Source organism: Bombus pyrosoma, linkage group LG7 (genome assembly GCF_014825855.1).
Source record: "Bombus pyrosoma isolate SC7728 linkage group LG7, ASM1482585v1, whole genome shotgun sequence".
NCBI lineage: Eukaryota > Metazoa > Arthropoda > Insecta > Hymenoptera > Apidae > Bombus > Bombus pyrosoma.
This window is the reverse complement of record NC_057776.1, coordinates 10,744,126-10,765,467: the sequence shown is the minus strand read 5'-3', so window position 1 is coordinate 10,765,467 and position 21,342 is coordinate 10,744,126. Positions and strand designations below refer to the sequence as shown.

General features: G+C 43.5%; 1 protein-coding gene across 1 annotated transcript in view; it reads left to right on the top strand.

Moving 5' to 3' along the window:
* LOC122569560 (3-phosphoinositide-dependent protein kinase 1) overlaps nt 1–21,342 on the top strand; it is a 406,424-nt gene that overhangs the window by 63,011 nt on the left and 322,071 nt on the right. The window contains exon 2 of the mRNA XM_043730768.1: nt 1,702–1,728. Within this exon, the coding sequence (XP_043586703.1) occupies nt 1,702–1,728 (27 nt within the window). The remainder of the gene's footprint in view (nt 1–1,701; nt 1,729–21,342) is intronic.

Here is a 21,342-nt window from a genome sequence, read left to right as displayed (position 1 = left end):
AACCATCGGTGGTAACGAGCTGCCATAAACACCGGCCCGTGCATTTATATTTTCTTCCCTTCCCCCCGATCGCATGAAACAACAACGTCTCGCGGTCGAGATAATAAAGAATTTTTCTTGCCGTGTCTCTTTTAACGAGCTCGCGATGATTTATCTATATTGAACCTATGAGATATAATTTTCCATAAATATTCGTTATTGGAATAGAAAATTGCGCAGTAGAATGAGGTGAGAACATTTGTATATAATTTTCACGCTTTGTGCCAGTGAAATTAAACTGTTGAAAAAACTGAATTGCTATAAATTCGAACGTTTAATTCATTCACCGAAGAGAATTTAGTTTATTCGTGTGTCTTACTTATCTATTTATACTTTCAATCTGATTATTTACGTTGTGACTTTGTTTACCTATTGTACACCCTCTGTTTGCTTGTTTACATCTTCGTTCAATTTACGTATATTTTTAGATTATTTGTTTACGTTTCGGATTTATCTACGTGCATTGTATATTTAGTCGTTTACGTTTTGGTATGATTATTTTTGTACGTTGTTTATTTACATCTTCGACTTGTGTTACGTACAAGTTTTATTTTTATTTCACGGTGTACGGATTTAATTTCCGTGAAGATCAATGATTTGTTGCGACATCTCGAACGTGAAGTCACACGCGTCTCCATAGTTATTTATTATCGTTTTCCTTCTGGTATCCTTTTTTTTTTTAATTTTCCCTTTGCATTTTCCACAGGTCACTCGACGTTATTGCGCGTAACTCATGCGTCGAGGAAATAGACGATCGAGCCTGTAATCGTGATCGAAATATAGGTGTCTACCGTCTGTGGAATAAAATGTGTGAAATTTATCAGACGATAAATTGCGTACAAGAGAACGATATCGTAGTTGTTGCAACTTTAAACTCAAGTATTCATTGTAATTATAAAGAAGGCTTTATCGTTCGGTAAACTGTATAATTTTCAAGATTAACCGTATCATGTAACATAGAGATTATTTAATAAATGTACTCTTAGTACAAGTTTTTCTATTCAGTTGTATTCGTCACTTTTCACGGTTTCCAATAATTTCCATGATTTCTTTTTAAACAATCCAAATGTATCAAATCGGCAAAAATTCCATACTTCTCATTTCTGTTTCACGTGACGTCGGAATCGACTCGATAACCTTCGTGCTAAACATCGCAAAATTCAACTCGGAGATATCGGTAACCCGTGTCTTGGCTTAACAATTACTAGGTCGATACTCGCGAGCCATCGTCCGTACGATTAATTACCCCCTGTCGAGTGGCGGAGGTAATTGGATCGCAATGAACTCTTATCTTGACGCCGTTTAATCGCGCGACCAGTGACCGCTTTTTATCTATCGATGGTCCATTTCGAGGATGTTTACAAACGCGGAACCTGCTCGAGATAATGGTTAAATATAAATTGTAGCCACAGAAATAGCGTACGGATATCGATAATGCTTCCGTTGCGTATTCGGGAATTCGAAAGCAAATATTCGAAACAAATTTCGATATTCGCCGCGTCTTTTTTTTTTTCGTACTTCGGATAATTTTTGACAATTTTGGAACATTTCGACGTAATTTTTCAATGACGATCTAGGAAGTGATTTTGTTTCATTAGCGAATAAGTTCTGGTCTCATAATATAGAATTAAATGGTAATTGCTGCGTTTTGTTTTATTTCAGATCGAGGATGATCCGCAGAAGGAGAAGGTAAATACAAAATTACTCTAGTATTCTATTGGAAAACCGAAAAATACTGCGTAATACCAAGATCATCGAAAGGCAAAATAACATAATTATGGTTGTTTTAAATTATACGCGGTGAAAATTATACACTGAACCTTAACACGTAATTGAAGGTAAGGAAATTCTCCTTCGGAGAATTCCGGCGCAAACACGCGGAGGTATGTAGTTGAACCCGTTTGTGCATGCGGTTCGTGTGCAGAATAGGTAGAGTTATCTCGCGTCATCTAAATACCGATATTCAAGGCACTTAGGAATTCTCACTTTTCCCTTACCTCTGTTCTATCCTGACGAATTAACTCAAATTATCTAACAAGTACATACATCCGCGTGTAATTGTTCCACTTACTGATTCATTACGCGACAAATGTGTCTCACAAAATTTTCTACTGGTCAAGATATTTTAGGACAAGGATCGTTTATTATACGGATTGCTACTGTCTGGTTTTCTTTAGTATGATTTTTATATATTTCGTTTGGTTTTGAATGGTCACGTTGCTTCGGTAATACGTTCCGATTTCACGAATAAATCCTGCATCCAATTTCTGTAAAGGGACCACGACCTGTCCCTTTTGCCTTACGGAGAACGATCAGGGAGGTCGTGACAGAATTCAAACAAATCTTGTCCATCACTAACCGTACGAAACGAATTTCTGGACCCTGTCGGGAGATCAGGGCTCCGTCGTCGATCTCTGTGCTCGAATCAAGAAACAGTCAGTGACGTGCTACTGTGACAGAGTAGGTAGTACGTTTCCGGCGACGTGATTCCCTCTCGGACGACAGATTCACTTTTTCTTCGGACGTGAGCGAAATCCAGTCGCTTTCTTACCTTTATCGCTGATAGTCCTAATGTTTTCTCGAGAAAGAATGATAACGGCGAAGAAATCGAACATTCTGCTGATTTCTGAAAAATTATTCTACTACTACTTCCGTATTGTCGTTCCTCCATCAATTTTTGATACGATGTTGTGCTATTTCCTTCGTCGACAACAACGGTGTCTCTTAATATTCCACGTATCACTTGTTCTTCGAAACTACAATAAAATCGATGAACGTATTTTTTCATTTCCTTGACATCTTTGCAACGTTTCCGACAACATTTTTGCCGCTGCTGTCTGCTTGTTCTCTGCATTCTTAATCTTCTTACGTGCTGATTCGCACGACGTAACCGGCACACTCGAAAAGGAGTCGATACGTGGGTCCGATAATTCGGCGACTTCAACGAGAAGATTCGTTCAGATCCAAATTCTTTTCCGCATCCAGGTGAGCCTTTTACGGCAAGCCAGTGTAATTAAGGACACGAAGAAACCGGTGACTTCCACATCCTGGAAATCGACTACACAAAGTCAAACCAGCCCGGTTAAACTTCAGGTATCTTGATCAACCTGTAAATACTTGCCGGTTCTCCCTGCCGCAAGTTTTCTTCTTTTTGTCGAGCAATGTTGCAACGTGAGGCGTCGAGAGTTTTTGTCGAAGTGAAAGCAGTTACAGTGTTGCAAAGAATGTGGTCGTTGAAGACTAATGTCTCGTGGTAGTTTCGGGGCGGGGTAATTTCCTTAACACACAATTTCTGACGACGCTGCGAGCATGCACGTGGCAACAGCCTTAAAGTACGAAGGTTCGCTTTACTGGACGACTTTTGGACGGGTGAACTTTTCATAACTACAGACGAAGTCTTCTAGTCGTAAAAATAAGTGTACTGTGAGCTAGTTTAACGATGTCTTAAACAGCGACTAACGCTAACAAATTCTTTTTGAATTCCGTATATTATGCCGTGTGCGCGACGAACTCTCTGGAAAATAGAATCGCGTTTCTATCGTCCTCTTCGCTTCGCTACATGCGAAATGGTCGATTATAAAGTTTATACCTGACAACGGATTGCGACTATGTTTTCTCTCTTTATTTTTCGTAGGAGCAAACAAATTTAAAAGTTTAACTCCTGTAAAATGTAATTTCAATCGAGTCGATTATTTTGCATATTTGAACCGTTTATTGTATATCACGAATCAACGGTTAATCGAAATGATCAGGTAAATAAATCCGAGCAAATGGATACGCACAGATCGCTGCAAAGTGAACACCGACTTCTGCCTAAATATTCACCAGCGTGGCGGCTCGAGTCAACAAATATCGACTGGAGTTCATTTTAACGATTAATCCGATTAATGTTATTTACCAGATAACGCGATACATTAGGATATAGGTATCCCATTAAATCTTCTCGTGCGAACGGCGGAACGAGTTCAAATTACTTCAAATAGAATCTCCCCACCGATCTCACCACGAACCCTGTTTGTTTCATTAAAATTCTCTTGAAAGCAATTTTCTAAAACGTCTGGTATTCCATTAGCCGTCATTACGATTAACTAGATTACATTAACTCTACGACTTATTCCATTCATTTGCATCGAGATTCTCTTGCTGGAAAGCCAACCGCGCCTTTTCTAATCCTTTAGCTTGAAGTTTCTCCGGCTTTCCGCGCGAGAAAGCGAGCTGATTCGAGCGTGTGTCAAGGTGTGTGGAGTGGGCGGTTGACACGAGCAGTCCCTGAAGTGGAGAAAGAAGAGAATTGACCAGCGAGGCGGAAGGAGGGCTTGGAAGGTAGCATTAAAGTTCCAGGCCGATTCTCGCATCCACCTCGGCTCGCCGCGCTGCGTGCCATCGCTTCGCTCTGATATCCATATGCAGTAGCCCGAGGAAATAAGCTCGCTCGTAAATAAGAAAAGTTCTTGCGTCTCTGTGGCTGTTCCGGTCTCCCTTTCCTCTTCGTCTCTCTCTCTTTCCCTCGGCTCTGTCTCCTCGGGGCTGTTCGCCGGCTTTCTCGGCGCGTGGCTTCCGAGATATCGAGTGATTTGTTGCGATTCGCTCTCTTTTTCGCCGCGACACTCGCAAGAGAACCGGCCACCCCCGTTCGCCACGCGATATACCGATAATTTCGGTGCTTTAGGCACGGTAATGGCGCCGCCACGCAATGCCGTCGATCTGCCACCCCTCCTCACTTGCAATATTATTTCCAACGGAATAATATATAAACGCTGGTTGTTGCGTGTCCGCCAGTCGAAAGGGAATAGTCGTGGGCAATGTCTGAACCAGAACGGGAAAAGCGTGTGGTTTTTACGCAGGAATAGCAGGTAGTTAAACTTTCGGTTGTTCGATACGAAACTGCGAATTTCGATATTTCAGGCAACCGTCCGCGTTTTTCACGCGACTCTTTTTTTTACCAGTCTTACTTTTATTTAGTAGACTGGCTTTTGCAGAGATTTTTATGTGTGCATTTTTTTTTTAGTTACGATCGCGCGGCTGGATGAGTTTCGATATCGAATTCGATAAGATTCGAAATTTTGAATGTTGAAAAATAACAAATGCGCGAATAAATTATCGGGTAAAAACAGCGTAAGGTTCCAAGGTTCCATATCGTCGTCGTCTATCCTAATTCAAAGTTACTCCTGAATCATCTCTTCGAAAATCTGCACATTGCCATCGAAATCGAACTATCCCTAATAGCCTTCGTCAATCACTTCGAGAGTTTCACCTTAAACGCAACGCGCGTTCCATCAAACAAACGTTACGACGAGCGCGGACGTAACAGCCAATAGGGCGAGTTGACGAGTCTGGACATCCTATAACCGACAATCCAGCACTTTGCGCACCTTCGTTGGCGGCCGTCAGTTCGAGGGAAATTTAAGAGCGTCGCGTCTCGCGATCGCTCAGCCGATTGATTTACATGGCGCAGTATTTTACTAGCGCGCGGCTATTTTGAAAATGCTCGGCTATACCGTTGCGTAGCTTTTTCAGAATCGTCGTCACGCTTTCGTCGCCTTTTCCGCCATTCCTTAGCGAAATTTTTTCGTGTTAGAAGATTTATAATCGATTAACCGTAGAGAACTGCGAAACTGGGTGAAGGATAACGAGAATTATCGACAACGTTCGGTAGAAGCACGGTATATCTTTTGAATATTCGTCCATATAGCCTCTTAGATGTTATCTGTAAGAAGGAAACTGTCCGTAGCAAATGGACTTTTATTGCTATTACTGGAAAACAAAGTTGTATTCCTTTTATAAACCCACAAACTTTTATCAAAATTAGCGTCGGGTACTTCCCGCATATTCGCCAACAGTTATTTCCCCCCTGTTATTGAAGATACAAGAAAGTTACGTTCCCTCGGAAGAGGAGACACGGAGCAATACTATAAAAGCATATAGGCGGGCATCGACTGCCGTATCGCTGTTATAAATCATATGAAATGCGTCCATGAATTAAATATTTTCACGTACGTTCACAACGCATTTTTGTACGAATTCGTTCCACACTTTATCGACATTGAGACAAACTTTTACGCGTCCCTGCACTAAACGGCCATCGAGGAAACCAAGAAACGTTTCTTTGACTACTTGCTGTCCATTCGAATAAAGCATCGTTCGACGATATTGAATTTTCTTTAATTAAACTCTGACGACACATCGGTGTATTCTAACACGCGATAATAAAAGGATAAGCGAAAACCAAGGGATTTGGAGGGATTTTTCAAAGTACCTAAACGAGCAAACATCAACGCGAAAGACTAACGAATCACCCCTGTCGAAGGGTACGTTGAAAATGTTAACGAGATTGTCCCTCGAAGGCGCGTAACGTAGCTCGATACCGATACTACGTATGATCGAATCCGATTTGGACGAGTGTCGATCGAATAAAAGTCGACTAGTCGATCGAGCCAATCCGTAAAACGCGATACATTGGTGTTAATCCAGCGAAGAATCCTCTTCTAGCTACAAGCTATTCTCTGTTCGTTAATGGAATTCTCGTAGGAAGTGGCCCTACGTGGTTCGCCAAGTGTCGAGCAGCTAACGTGGTCATGGAAAAAGGAGGTCGAAAGCGCTGGGCTACGGTAGAGAGGAAGAGGGACAAAGAAACAAAGAAGTTGGCAGAGGGAATACGTTTCACGTTTCTTATCCCGTGAAATCTTGTGAATGATTGCCGGTGATTTACCGGAGCCCGACTGATATCTCTCAAATCTCGAAAGTTATGGCGCTGCCGTGGTGTTCGCAGCATTTCGCGAAAAGTCGACACCGGATTCTCGCCGCGCTCGTGTTCCAAGAGATTCGTCGGCTGGAAAAAAGTTTTGGCGGTACCGTCTGTCTGCTCAGTTCGTTCCAACGATTCCCCCCTTTCCATTCGTCCATTACACGGAATGATATTTTCGAAGTCCTGGCGCTTCTTCGATGTGAGAAAAGAGGGTTGGATGTTGCTCTTCTGCCCTCCATCCTCTTATGATATCGCGTCATTCGGTAATTCAAAAAGCAGACGCGATGTACGTATAGATATATGTAACATAGATACAGTTGTTAACAGAATTTGAAAATTGATCCGGTACATGGTGCGTCGAATCGCAACTCGGTCTCCCGAATAAAAATCGGGGATCTTGATCGGGGGTGGAGCGATTTATAACCGTGACACCCTAGCCGGCGGGAATTCGCGTGGCGAAAGAATTCAAGAAATAACTCCCTTTGTGGGTACGCGCAGAGGGAGCTGCCGAGTCAGGAATTCGAAAGGACTGGTACTTTCGAAAAGGCTGGTGGCGACGCCGGAAACGCGGAACAGAGACGGTGGGTGGGTGATCCTGGAAGTCTTTGCCCTTTCGAGTTTCGACCAAGGAAGAAGAGAGGAGACGTGATGCTGATGCGTCGCGACGCGACGCAGCGCGACACGGCGTCCAGAGTGGCTCTGTGCCGGATCTATATATAAAATAATCCCCAGAAATGGAGGGAATAAATCACTCGAGTCGTGAGAGGCATTCCTGATCAGATAGGGGTCGGAAACGGGATAAAAACGTTCTGTCTCCTTTTGGATCGCAAGGAACTTTGCTCTGACCGTTCGCTACCCTCTCCCTCTGCCACCCTTCGGGCTTTTCATGCGGCACCACCGCATCCAGCATTCGCCCTTTGTGCCCATTGGCAGCACTCCATTATTCGACCACGTCAATTACAGCCTGCGCGCCTAACGACTGAAGAATTCGACGTGCCGCCGCCGCCGCCGCCGCCGCCGCCGCGAGACACGGGGCCCTTACGTTCCTCCCTCTTTCTCCGTCTCTCTTCCTGTTCTCCTGTCGGACAGTCGAGTACGCTCTCGAGCGGAGCGCCAACCTATTGGGAATTGATAGGCGGAAGGGTGAGTTTCGAATCGGCGGAGTCGAAGACCACCGAGTCGAGATCCTCGAATATGTTTCCCGACTGGACGCTCATTTCATCCCCCGAATCGGTTCCGTCGAACCTTCTCTCGTTCTTTTCATTTTGTCTTAGGTAAATATTTAGCTCGACTCGATCGAACGTGTTCCTAAATATTTGAATTCTTCGCGTCACGAGCTTCTTTCCAGGGTACAGACGGATTAGAAGCGATAAGGAAGATTTGCGTATATAGAATTATTTCCATGTTTGGGAGAATTAGTTTGGGTGAGTCGTGGTACGAATTGGATGTACGAAGTCGAGAGAACTACCAAATATAGGAAGTTTCTTTTTCCCGGAGAAGAAAATGTTTCGAAGGTCTTATATCAACCGTGTCAAGCCCCGATCCTCAACTTAAACATTGTCACGATAACCCAATATTCGAACCATTCGTCATTGTACCAATCTACCCTAAGAATCTTCCACCTATTCCTAACGTTATCTCTGACGCACAATAATACCAAAGCCAAAATCGCAATCCTAGCGAAACAACGTATAAACAAGGAGGCGTCGCGTCGAGAGCTTTTAAGACGCGAGATTTAGACGAGCTTCAATGTGTGACGTGCAAATAATCAAAGCTTGATGAATATCCCTGACAGAGTAATGAGTTTTCCTAGGGATGCAGCATCAGGAAGGACTCCGGGAGCAGTCACCCCTGGGCGCGAGAAGTCGCAAGACTCGGCGCTGGGGGAGCGAGATAATTCCAACATTTTTCATTTCGACGCTCATGCGCCATTCGTTTGATCTCGGCCGCCTAATGAAGCCGATCGACCCCGTGGATTTTTGATCTTAATTCGACGAAGATTACGACTCCCGATTTTACGCGTTCGAATTAAGCATCGTTGCGCTGTTCCAGCCGACTTTCGACTTTTTTCCCTCGACCTACATTTCTCTCATCTCCGGCGTGTGCCCGCCAAGGAATAGAAGGGTCAGCAAAAGACACAGGCCCCGATCAATTTTTCAAGAGAAATCGCCTGGCAGTAGCGGTGGAGGTGTGGACGAGTCTAACAATAATTGATTAAGAGATGCGGGGGCACGGATAGGGAACCAGGCTACCTTCGTTATTTTTTCTTCGACGCTCGATAGCGACCTCTTTCCTTCTCCCTTTTCTTCTTGACGTTACCCTCTTCTCATTATCTATGGACTCGCTTACGAGTCGCGAAATTTTCATTACGACGAGAGTGCTAGAGTAAACTTTGAAAGTTCTACGCGGAGAAACACTCGCTGATTCTATGATTAATTAATATTAGAAGGATCAGTCGAGTGACATCGAACGTAAAATTCTTGTAAATGTTCCTGGATTTGTCCTAGAATTCTTGGAAATCTTTGAAGATCAAGATGAAGAGTCGTTGTTCCGTCAAGGATGATACTCTTATACGTATTTTTATATATCAAGTTAGAGTGACTACGAAATTATAGCGTGTACGCTATATACAAACTGTTGATGATAATTCAATTTGTTTTTTTACAAAAAAAATTTTACATTTGTATTTTACGCAAAAAGGTTTACGTTTTTCGTATCGCGCACGGAATGCAGTATATGATATAAATATAGAAAAGATTAAAAGTACCCTTTGCACGAATGCCATTCCGCCCATAACGACCCAGACGAAAGAAGAGTAGCACGATTTCACTGACGTTTGAAACAACGTAGAAACCGTGAAACCGAATGGAGTACCTCTCCTGTTTCGCTCGTTTATCCGTTTCACTGGTACGTCCGCCTCTCTATTTTCTTTTCTGGACGTCTCTCGCGTCACGAGGCCCTGATTGATGCGTCGAAAGTCCCCGTAAAAAGGCCGCTGCGTGAGAAGTAAACGTTCGCGAGCAGTCGTGTATACATCCTTCGTATATATCCGTGAGTCGTTAAGTAGAAATTTGCTCTCGAGTGACATCAGAGGCGTGACATCTCCAGCGCGTGGAAAAAGGTTGCGGCGGCGCCCATTATAGGAGCAAGCTGGCGGATACGCTACTCCATATGTCGCTACCAATATCGGCCGGTCATCGATCATTTCGAACTTCTTCTCTGAGTACAACCCATCCGAGGCCACCGATTTGGGACGGTATGTAGTCGCAACGATGCATGTCCGGTCGATCTCCTTGTTTTTGTATTTTTTCCCTTTCTTTCTTCCGTTTTTTGTTTCTTGCTCATCGACGAAAGTTTCGGAGAAAAAAGCCAAGGGATCCGCAAATGGATCGTTCGTTCGTGCAGGCGTTTCGAATCGTCGAGGCGGCGACTTTTTCTTTTTTGCCAGTGAAAGGGCGCTTTCACGTAAATTAATCGAAACGCCGCGAAATGTGAAGAGCGATGCAAATTCTCGTGCTCTATCGCTTTTCCTCTTCTGTAGGTAGCTACCCTTTTCATAGATAGGCATATAAATAAAAGAAAGGAGAAGGATGAAAAAGAACGTACGATAACCACGTATATGTGAGTTTCGACGCGATCGCCCGTGGATGTAGCAGAACGCTGCGCGTAATTCCGCCGCGGTCGTGATAAATAGACTGGAGGTTACATCGACCAGCTTCGAACATAGTAACAAGGTATCGCGCGCTTCTTCCAACGTTGTCGATCCGAGAAGGAGGAAAGATCGTTCCCGTTGTACGCTGATCGTGTTTACTCTGCGCCGCCGGTATATATCGAAGGTCTCTCCGCGGTTGGAATGCTGATCGCTTCTCCTCGAGTCGTCTATCTGACCTGCGTACGTTCGGGCACGCACGTCTGATTTATGCGTTGTCGCGGCAAATTTATGGGTTCGCGGACGAACGAAGTTATGAGAAGGAGGATCGTCGCTGCGTGTCCCTAGGAAGCGGCAGAAACGCGAGGAAAAGTCGAAAAGTCATCGGTTGCACAGGGGGGAGAGGTCAGGCCGTTTAGTATGCGCTCCCATGCTCCCAGCATTTCCATTAACTCCATGGCTGACTGGTTGCTTGGCTGGCTGGCTGGCTAACTGGATGTATCGTGGGATACAAGTATAAAGGATGTTCGTAAGGGATGCCTTCTTCTGTCTCGCTCGCCACATTATCGCCTTACGTGTTATACGGCCGTTAAAGTGACAACTTGGACAAACTTAACGCCATTTTCGTAATTCTTCTTCCGGGTATATGCGCTATTGCTTCGGTCTTGGATTACTCAACGAATCGTAATCGTAGATGAAGCTGAATGAAAATCGAATTTAGATAATTCAGACGTTGTCCGTTCTTTGTAGAACCACGAATTGGAGATACAATTCTCTCCAATCCTTCTGCAGATCTTACTCGAGTAATTAACCTTTGGTAGAAACTAGAAGAAACAGTACCGGTGCTTCGTTAAACTTACGGTACAAACTACATCGTGTATAGAGATTTCAAGGGCATAAAATCAGCAACGTGTGCGGCGAACATCCGTAAAGAAGGCGGAATGCACGGGCATCGGATGAAGTCGTAAAGCAGGACGAGGGTAAAAGACCTGGAAGCAGGAGAAGCTAGTCTATAACGTAGGATCGTCGCGCGCCTACCCTTGGTCGGAGGTGTGGAAACGACCCGAAGTCGTTTTCCCGTCGGGTCTCCGTGTCGTTGGGAACACACGATCCTGTATACCATACAGGAGACCGCCATTTCACGTATGCGCACACGTTAGGGTGTTGCCGAGACGTTGTGAAGATTCATGACGCCCGGAGAAAGTTCGAGGGGACCAAGTAAATGGAAAAAATCCATTACGCGGTTTTATTCAGTCCGCGACACGATATCGAACTACCACTTTTTAATTATATTTCTGGCAGCATGCGGACGCGCACTCTGTCTCTCCCCATGGGAGTCCTTCAATGGGAATTTTTACTTCCGTAATCGGGACCGTTCGCTGAAATGCGCGACCACTTTCGTTATTATCTAGATCATTCTCCCTGTCGGATTTGCTGAATCTAATTATATGCTGGTCGAAGTACTTTTTTCCATTTTCGTTCTTTTAGCTTGGAGCGCATACAAATTAAATTTAGTGGGAAATTGTAAGTGATCAAATTTATCGAGATTTCAATATCGAAGCAGGTTTGATAACTAATAATAAAAATCTCGCGACCACTGGTTGGAGAACTAAAAATTTACAAATTACTTTCTGTCACGAACTCGACATTGATCCATCTACCGAAAATATATTTCGTTCTTTGTACAAAATCGATGCTGAAAAGTTTAAAGCGTTTCTTCGGATCTTTAATGGTTTCCTCACTCATCAATTACTCACGCACTCGCAACCGTCTCGTGCAAAAAGTAACAACTATTTTTCATCAACGGTTAATTGCCGAGAATGACGTAAGAGGACAACGGAAGAACGATTTATCTTCTCCCCCGCGTCGCGACACGATTATGCAGGACGAAACGGCTTCGACATTTTCGTTGCGGGTTAAGAGGTGGTAGAGAGCCATGTTCGCTCAACGAGGCAGAAGGAAAACGAAAGCTCGCGTTGAAAACAACAACGAGGTCGGCGGTTACGAGCGTTGGGAGACGTTCTTTGGGAAATCGTGCCTTTCGAGTGGTTCGATGAATTTGTTTCCCCGCCATTCTCTTCCCTCTCTTCCGTACTTCACTCATTACGATTACACTCAACTTACTTCTCTTTGCCGTTATGAAAGCCAAAGGTTTCTCATCGACCGTCCTTCGATGTTCTGCAGTTTCGCGAGGTTTGAACGAAAAAGTTGATCGACGAGCTTAATGAAAACCTGCTATTAGTTAGTTGTGACAGATAAGCCACGTACGAGCGAACATTTGATCTTCTCTCGTCATTTGTTCGTCTCGTGCACGAAGTGCTAAGAAAAATTTAGCTAAGGTTATCCGTTAAGTTCTCGATTTGTATAATCGATATTTCATGAATTAGACGCAGTTCCTATATATTGTCTCTCCGCACGAATATCCATTTAGTTCAGTTTAAAAGCATTGACGAGAATGTTGAGAATCGTGGATCTTAATTGGCGAAATAAAAGTAAAGGAACACTAAGGTTACACTTAGAATTCATATTGAAATAGTTTTAGATTTATTTAATAAACGATTTCCAGGATCTTCGTCGATATACATTTGCACGCGTCTCAGCATTCTCTTTGTCTCACCATCTTCTATATCACACTGCCAACGGAACAGTTACATTCATCTGTTTTTCGAGACGCTGTGCATACTTCCATACACTCATATTCACATACGTATGTCACTACCACGCGGCTAATCTAATCTAGCACACAAAATTATACGTAACTCAATAGAGAACATGGGCCAAATCTTTCTCAAAACAATGGCGTATAATTCGGAGAAACAAGGAATTTCGGACAGTCAGAAATGAAAGGGTGATTTATAGCGAAACCAACGCGAAACGTAATACGTGAGCGAACGCGCCCACCGACATACGATCTTTCACAGAGATCAAATATTTTCGTAATTAGCCCTCTCCCAGTCACGCATCGGCCCCTTTCCTCGCTCTCGTCCATCCTGTGCTACCATTGGAATTGATTTAATAAAGAGCCACCTTGCGTCCATTTCTGCGATCACGTGCAAATTGGATGGATGGTTATTGCAGCCCTTCGATTTCGAGTTGTACGTTTTCGAAATACGATTGGATATTAATAAAATAACTGCGATACGGTCATCCAACGACGATCGGCGAAATTAATCGCGGGCCTATTGTGTACCGTCCTTTGTCCACGTTCTCGTAACGTGTCCCCGTTGTTTCGTTTATAGACTCTGCCTGCGCAAAATAAATAATCTGTAAAATTGATACGAAAAGCGTTTACGCTGTTCCCCACTTTCAGCGCTTTCATTAACTTTGCATTATCTCAAAAATCAAGATCACGAGTACGTTTCCTCTATGTAATAATCTAGGAATAGAAACAAGTAGTCAGGTATATAATAATTCGACCTTGTACAGCGGCGACTATATTAAAATTCTTCTGCTTAATCATGGAATGATTACGATCGTTTAGATTCATCACAATTATAATAGGAGAATGTACGTTAAAAATGTACCTGTCGCGTTTTTCTCCTGTGATCGTTACATTTTAGATCTTCTAAAAGATACGTTATCTGAATTATCGTGCGCGCCAAATGGAAGTCTCAAGTATGCAGGGACCTTTTTTATTGTTTTCCGAGTCGCCAGTTCAACAGCCCTTCGACAGCCACGTGCCACGACACATCCTGCATTTCAGAAGGGAAATTCGCTGGACGTGTTTCGACATACTCGTAGGATGTTCGATCGGCACAACAAGTGCCTCTTCCTTTTTCCTGCTCTCCTCGTCTTGTCAACGCGTTCTTTCCCGATTCCTTTGAACTCGGCTCTCTCCTTACCGTCAGTCATCCTTTCCTTTCCTTCTCCCGGTTTGCTAAGAAGTTTGGCAATTTGTAAGCCAGTGTCGTCCACGGGGATCGAGGATATACGCACGTGCTATGTGGCCGTGCACGCTTCCGTGTATGTACGCGAATCATGCATATATGCATAACACATAATATACATACATATATGCATAAGCGGCAGGACCGAGTTAGGGATGAAGAAGGAGAATCACTTCTACGGAAGGGCAACGGGAGTCCTTTGAAACTGGCTGCTGCGCGACACTGCACTTGCGTTTATTTCAATGAAGCTTTTAGCTACGACTGTATCACGGTTTTTCCTTTTCATAAATGGTGCAACTCTTCGAGAAGAGGATCGAAGGATCTCTGGTAATCCTTGAATCCATACTGTCCGTAACTCTTGCAGAACAAAGTATTTTGTTGGATAAATTCGCTCCTTGACTGAAAATACTGTTTATGAGGAGGCTAAATTCTCCTATTCGCTAAAAGGTCCCGACGTCTTACAGCAAATGTAGAAGATGCTGTTGTTTTGTGTCGTTCGAGCTTTGTATTATATACGTGTAAATAAGTGATACCGGCACTATTAAGATTTCAACGCATAAAAGATTTTTATGATAACTGTCCGAATACTTTCCACTGAACCACTGTATAACGTAAGTTAGCTTCACGTTACGATCCTTTCTAAAAAAAAGTTCAATTCCGGTCTCATCATAAATTTAAGCACACTCCGACATAAATTAAAAAGATTACCTTTAGTATTCAAAAAAGGAAAAGGGGAAACGAAAACTGCGAGAGCTTATTTACGGGGCAGTCGTCGGGGCGCCAGGGTTTTTGCAAAATTAATTTCTGTCGCGTCAAGTACATATTTCCTCGGCGAGCGGACAGCCGGGACAAAACAATTTGCGATTGATTCCGCTGCGATTGTCAAAGGGTGTCCTCGCGACCGGTGTGCCCGTGATCATTTAGGTGAAATACAAGCGAAAACAATGTACGCGTGGATCTTGCGTTAATCGACGTCGTGCGCCGTTTTTGCGCTCACAATTTCGCCGTTTTCCATGGCGCCCGTCCCGTTCGATCGAATCTGAACACGTGTTTGCCAATTTGTTCTTTCGCGTGATAATTCCAGGACTGTAAAAATAATATTCGTAAAGTATCACTTATTAATTGCAAGGAAATGTAGCTTCTATATAGTCAAAAAGAAATTTAACAGACTCGAGCTAAAGAAAAATATTTCCTGCGCAAAACGTGTAGATGCGGAATTGATTCTCGATCAGGTTTTCCAGAACACCGTTGATTAACATAAGTGAGCGACATTAGGCGTCACGTCGTCGCAAAATGCGCAGCACGGAGACCGGATAATTTCGTGATAATTACACGTTCATCAATCAGAGCCACACAATACACGTCGTACAATTAGTTTTGTGGAATAAACTAGTCTCCAACGCATTAATCGTCAGTGATAATTATTAGCGCGCCGAGATGGCGTGCCGATACTCACGGAATCATTTCTTTCGTTTTTTCAACGATCTCGTTTGACGCGTGGTAAAAAAGAAAAGCCAACTAACCTACCACTGTGAGCGGTGGTAGTAAAGTGAAGTATAATTTTCAATTTTGCGATGTTATCCGTATCGATCGAGGCAAACATGAATTTCAGATTGTAGGCGACGCTGAACGTCGCCGGCTTTATCATGCAAACGGCGTTTTCTGTTTAGGCGTTCGAACGAATAAAAACACGCAAAGGAATTTATGAACCGGCAGCACGAGCTTTCCGCCGCGAAACGGGAAAAGAGAGCAGTCGGCTGACGCGTTATCGAGCCAGCTGTAATTCATCCGGTAAATCCTCCGGATCCTAATTTATGAAACGGCGCGCGAAACAGTATCTCCGTCTTTTTTAAATCGCCGGAAACGCGTTGGTGTTGCACACGTGTTGCGGCCTGTTGCTATTCATACGTATATGACATCCGCCTACGGTGTGTTTCTTGCGAGCAAACACAAAACGCATGACAACCATTGGCGCCGTTTATATTACCATCCATAAGTATGTATTTGGACATCTCCTAATTATTGCAAATATACGTTAATTCACTTACCGTGGAAAACTTTTACGTCCGCGTTTCAAGTTCCAAATACGGCTCGGATAGAGAATTAACAATCGTGGAACGTTTTTCAATCATAACTCTGAAAATATAAGAAAAATATTAATCCTTTGATCGAACTACATCCCGGATGTCTAAATATTTACAGTCGATAGCGTACGTTCCTGAGGGATTTTATTCTATTTTATCCTAACGACCACGAGTAACAACCACTTCGTTTCATGGAATCGATTTTGTATATTTTCGTAAAAATACTAAGTTTGTCTTCCTTTTAAAGGACTTCTCGAAAGTTTACTTAAACTTGCGGAAAAAATTAGTACCATTTTGTAAAGCGAAGGAACGGTGCGGCAAACTTTGAGACAGCGACTTATTGGCTGGAGCAAAGTTCGCGTAGCTTACAACGTCTACTTTTTCTACTTCCAACCGTAGTGAAAAAGCCGTCGCTTGCAATTAGCTCTCGTTACAGGAATCATTATCGTTCCACCGTGTAAAGACGCGAGAAGACACACGAATCTTCTACTTTAATTCGCGTTACGCGAATTAAAAAGTTCAAGCTCGTTGAATCCAATCTTCTTTTCGCCGCCGCTACGCCACGGAATTTATTGCACAGGACATCCGGCGGTCTACGGAGGGACTTGGTTTTTACCGCTGCTGAAGCGTGAACTTGACTTTGTCGAAGTTTCAGAGCGGCCCGGAGGGAAAGAACCGCTCGTAAACGTCTACTTGTGAATGAACTCGCGACTGCTCTGCATCTGGTCTTAATGAAAAAGAATTCGCGACCAGATGCCTGCTACTTTTTTGCCTGCCGCGTTTATCTCGAAGCTTCGCTGTCGTGTCTTCGAAAGCGTCGCGTTTTAAAACCGTTTAAGATTTTCCACCACTTCTTACATTCCACCGGAACCTGCCATTCAAGTTTACAACTTCGATTGTACTTCGATAGTTTTTTTTTTTAACGGAAGCTTGTCTTCGATATTGTCCACGGACGAGATTACGAAGAAATAATTGATAGCAGCGAAGTAAGCAGATTTGCATTGCAAACGCTCGATCAGGATCGTGGGAATGGCCACTGTCGAATCGATTCGTCGTTAACCTCCGCGGTGTTTTCCGTTCGATTGCTAGAATCTTCTAGTAACGAGAAGGTAACGTAGATTTTTCATATACATACATACTTAATTACTTTAAGTGGAGCAATTTGGCTCGTTCGATGTACGCGATCGAAATAGAAAAACACGAGAAGCCGTGCCAATTCTGTTTCGAGCGACTGCGACGAAGAACGAAATCGATTGTAATTTCCATTCCGAATTGAGCGTTCCAGGATGGTAATACGGTACCATCGCATGGGTCGAACAGCATACTACACTCGACATAATAACCTAAACCTTCTCCTCCTTCCCCTCTCCCAATCTACCTCTAAATGCATGGCGAATAATAGGAATCGGAATAGAAGAGCAAACTGATAAGTGAAAGATCGTACTTAGTTTCCACAGGGAACTCGGTCAGTCGCGATCCAAAAAGAGCATTTTGTATTTCTGTCGTTCCACATACGATAGCGTGGTATCTATACATATCGGAAATAATGTTGAGAAATTCACGATGGTTGTAAAAAGAGGTTTAACTGCATATAGAAAAGTAGATCGAACTTAATTCTGGAGGTCTCATAAATCGTGGCATCGGAAGAAGTAGGTAAGTTCCGTTTCCTTCTAACCTAATCCGATCCACGATACTTTCGCAGAAAAGGATAGGTGAAAAAGGGTGGAAGATAGCGATACCACGCGCTGAACTGGAGATCTGGTAAATCGGTCGTTCTCTTGTCCGGCTCGATCAACTCGATCGGTCGTGTCGAATTTAGATCAGAGGTTACGACTCGATCACCGCAAGGGCGGCCGTGAATGAGATTACGAGAGCGAGATTTCTGGACCGCAGCTGACGCTTCGAGAGGAACCACGACCGGATACGAGCGGTTCGAAGAGGGCAGCGATGTCACGTGGCGAACGTTTTACTCGCCCGTCCGTGCATCTCGCCATCAATTTCGCTCATAAAGCGTTCCTTGCTCGAAAACTTTCAGCTCGCCCTGCCCTTTTATTCTTTTTTTTTTCGCACTTTCTCTTTCCAAGAGGAGCACCCCTCACTCCAATTTTCGCTCAATCCTCCCCTACAGCTTGTCTCCTCCACGACTCTGGACACGTTCTTACTGTTCGACACACGAACACAAAGCAGCGCGGGTCCTTCCAGAATCCACCCTTCGACCTCGCCTAGATTGAATCGGGGGTGCTGGAGGCTAGGAACGTGAATCGCATGTCTGATAAAAAAGAAAAAAAAAAAGGAAGCAAGGAGAAAACCGTACACTCCCGTTTTGTCTCGTTCCTTTCTCGCGTCCCCATGGATCTCTGCTGGGTTCTTTCTCGCCGGAAACTTCGACGGGACTTACGCATTTCTGCGCCGCACGTTTACGCTGATCCTTGTTCTTTTTCTGGGTTGTACACTGGTCTGAAAGACTGAAAAGGACTGTGGAGAATTTGTATATATTGACAGTCACGTACAGCTGATGCGTAGTTCGCGTATATCATCAGAGGTTCATGGTTCTTAGAATGTTCTAGTGTACCTTAGAAATTCAAAAGTCTCTTTCGTATAAAAACATTTATGAAACTATACGTCTCAGCTTTAGTTATCGAAATTCTAGTAGTTTGCGCTATCTTCTTTGTACTAAAATTTGCTTTACGCTTGTTCCTTTTCGACAAACTGTTTCTTTTTATTATGCTGTATTTCATAATCATTATTTCAATATTCTTTAGTTAAAAGATATAGAGCAATTCTCCAATCTGTATCACGCTGACCAACGATCATACGTTCCCAGAGTAGTCAAAGAAACGATTATTCTCGTTACCGTAGGAAGATTCACGGAATTCTTTGTGAACGCGTATCAACGCGTTTGATGAGTCAGTCGAGGTATTGTGCAAGGTTTTACACACCGGCTATTTCTGAATGTGTTGAATCAAGATACTTGTTTATTATTAATCAGTCTTTTTAAAAGTCTTCTTTTCCACACGACAATGAATCTTTTACGACCACAATCACGGCCGACTAATACGGAATCAACTCGAGCTACATTTCTGCGAATCGCACGGTGACGCGCTTTATTTCAGCCGTCTGATCTCATAACACGCTTGCCAGCTCGCTATCCGATCAGACTTCGGAATCTCTCTCTCTCTCTCTCTCGATAAAATGACCGCTTCCTGCGGACGTAGCAATTTAACCTCCGAGTTTCCACGCGGCTGGTAAACACCCAGTTAATATCGGTCGTACGTGAAATCGATCGGCTAAAATCTAGCTTAAGGTCGTTGCAGGAAAGCGATTTGATCGACTAATCGGAGTGTTATGGATCGTGAGTCGATTGCTTGAAATTTCTAATCGCGAAGCTCTGTTTAACGTCTTCGTAACTTTGTACGAATTAGATAGAGCGTATTGAAATCACACTCTATCGTTTACGACGCATGTTTTTGACGAATAAAGTTTTATCGAAATCGGTAATATCGTTTGAAGACGATAACTTATCCAAAGAGGAAGAGGTCAGATTGGGTTTAGAAAAATGAGAAAAGATTAGAAAAATATTCCAAGAAGTAAAACGAACCAGTTGAGAAAATTGAGCTGTTACAATGGAACGACGCGTGGCTTCGCGCGAAACGATCCCAAATGATTTTCCAAGAAAGTTTAATTCACCACTAATTTCTAAAACGTATCTTCGCTGTACTGCAACATCGATTAGATTAGCATCGCGGCGCGCGAATGGATGAACCGGAAGACACGTAATCGCGCGATTTCTGTGCGCTCGAGATATCACGTGGCGCCGAACAACTTTCTGCAATTCGTGTGCGTGTACGTTGAATTCGCGATTAATTTTATCTCCCGGCCCCGATAATGATTTTACGAGGAAGTTGATATCCGGCCGTGGCAGTTGCTATGTGTGTCATTCATTTCTGAATGAATGCACGTTCGCCGTGAATGAACGGCAGCCAGAGTTATTACGCTGCACGTGAATAGCCGTTCCTCGAGCTTCCGTTCGACACGGCGAACGTCCCCTGGCACGTGACACGTTTGCGCCGTGATATCACCGGCCACCGAAGAACGACCAAGTACGCAGTTTCTCGCCGGTGGGATTACGTACCCGCCAGTTTGAACGCGAAGATAAAAAAGGAATCGTATTTTCATCCGGTCTGCTGATACGATCGCGCAAATATGACGGCTATCGTTGACTCAGACGGGTGTAGTTCGATCAAAAATCGCAATGTTTATCGTTGCTTCGTGGCCCATAACTTTGTTTCCTTTGTGCGTTTCTTTCTTTCCAAAGAATGGTAGCCTGTCGTCGTTTGTTCTCTGCTACTTCTGAAGAATTCCTTATTCTCTTGGCAGAGTTTTTCAGCAAAATCAACATAGGAATATGTTCTTCGTAAGACGGCGAAACAAAATGGGTAGAATTAACGATGGAATGTTCGTCCAGAGTTACACCTACGATGTCTTTAGCAAGAACGTCACAGAGTATGACAAATATAAGCGGTCGTTTCTAGAAATAACATTCCTATTGTGCAGCAGAACGTTGATAAAAACGGACTGCGCAATGCGACCGTTTTTGCAGAAATAACACGTGTCGCATATTTTCGAAATTTCACGGAAACGGCCTTTGATTCACAAAGATTGCGTAAACCGGCGCCGAGCATGATAAAAACGGATTAATGATTCAGCGTAAGCAGCGATGACTTGCCGCAATTCGTCCTTAGCGTATTCTTTTACGACCAATTCATCTACGATAGTTCGATGCATAGTAAAAAAGATTTAAATACGTTCCATATAATTTACCTAGATGATTTTAATACCCCGACGTAGTAATTCGCCTATGTCGTAAATTCTTACCATCGAGGCGTCCTATCAAGCCGGCTAATTATCAATGAAAATCGCAAAGGAATCTGTTGAATT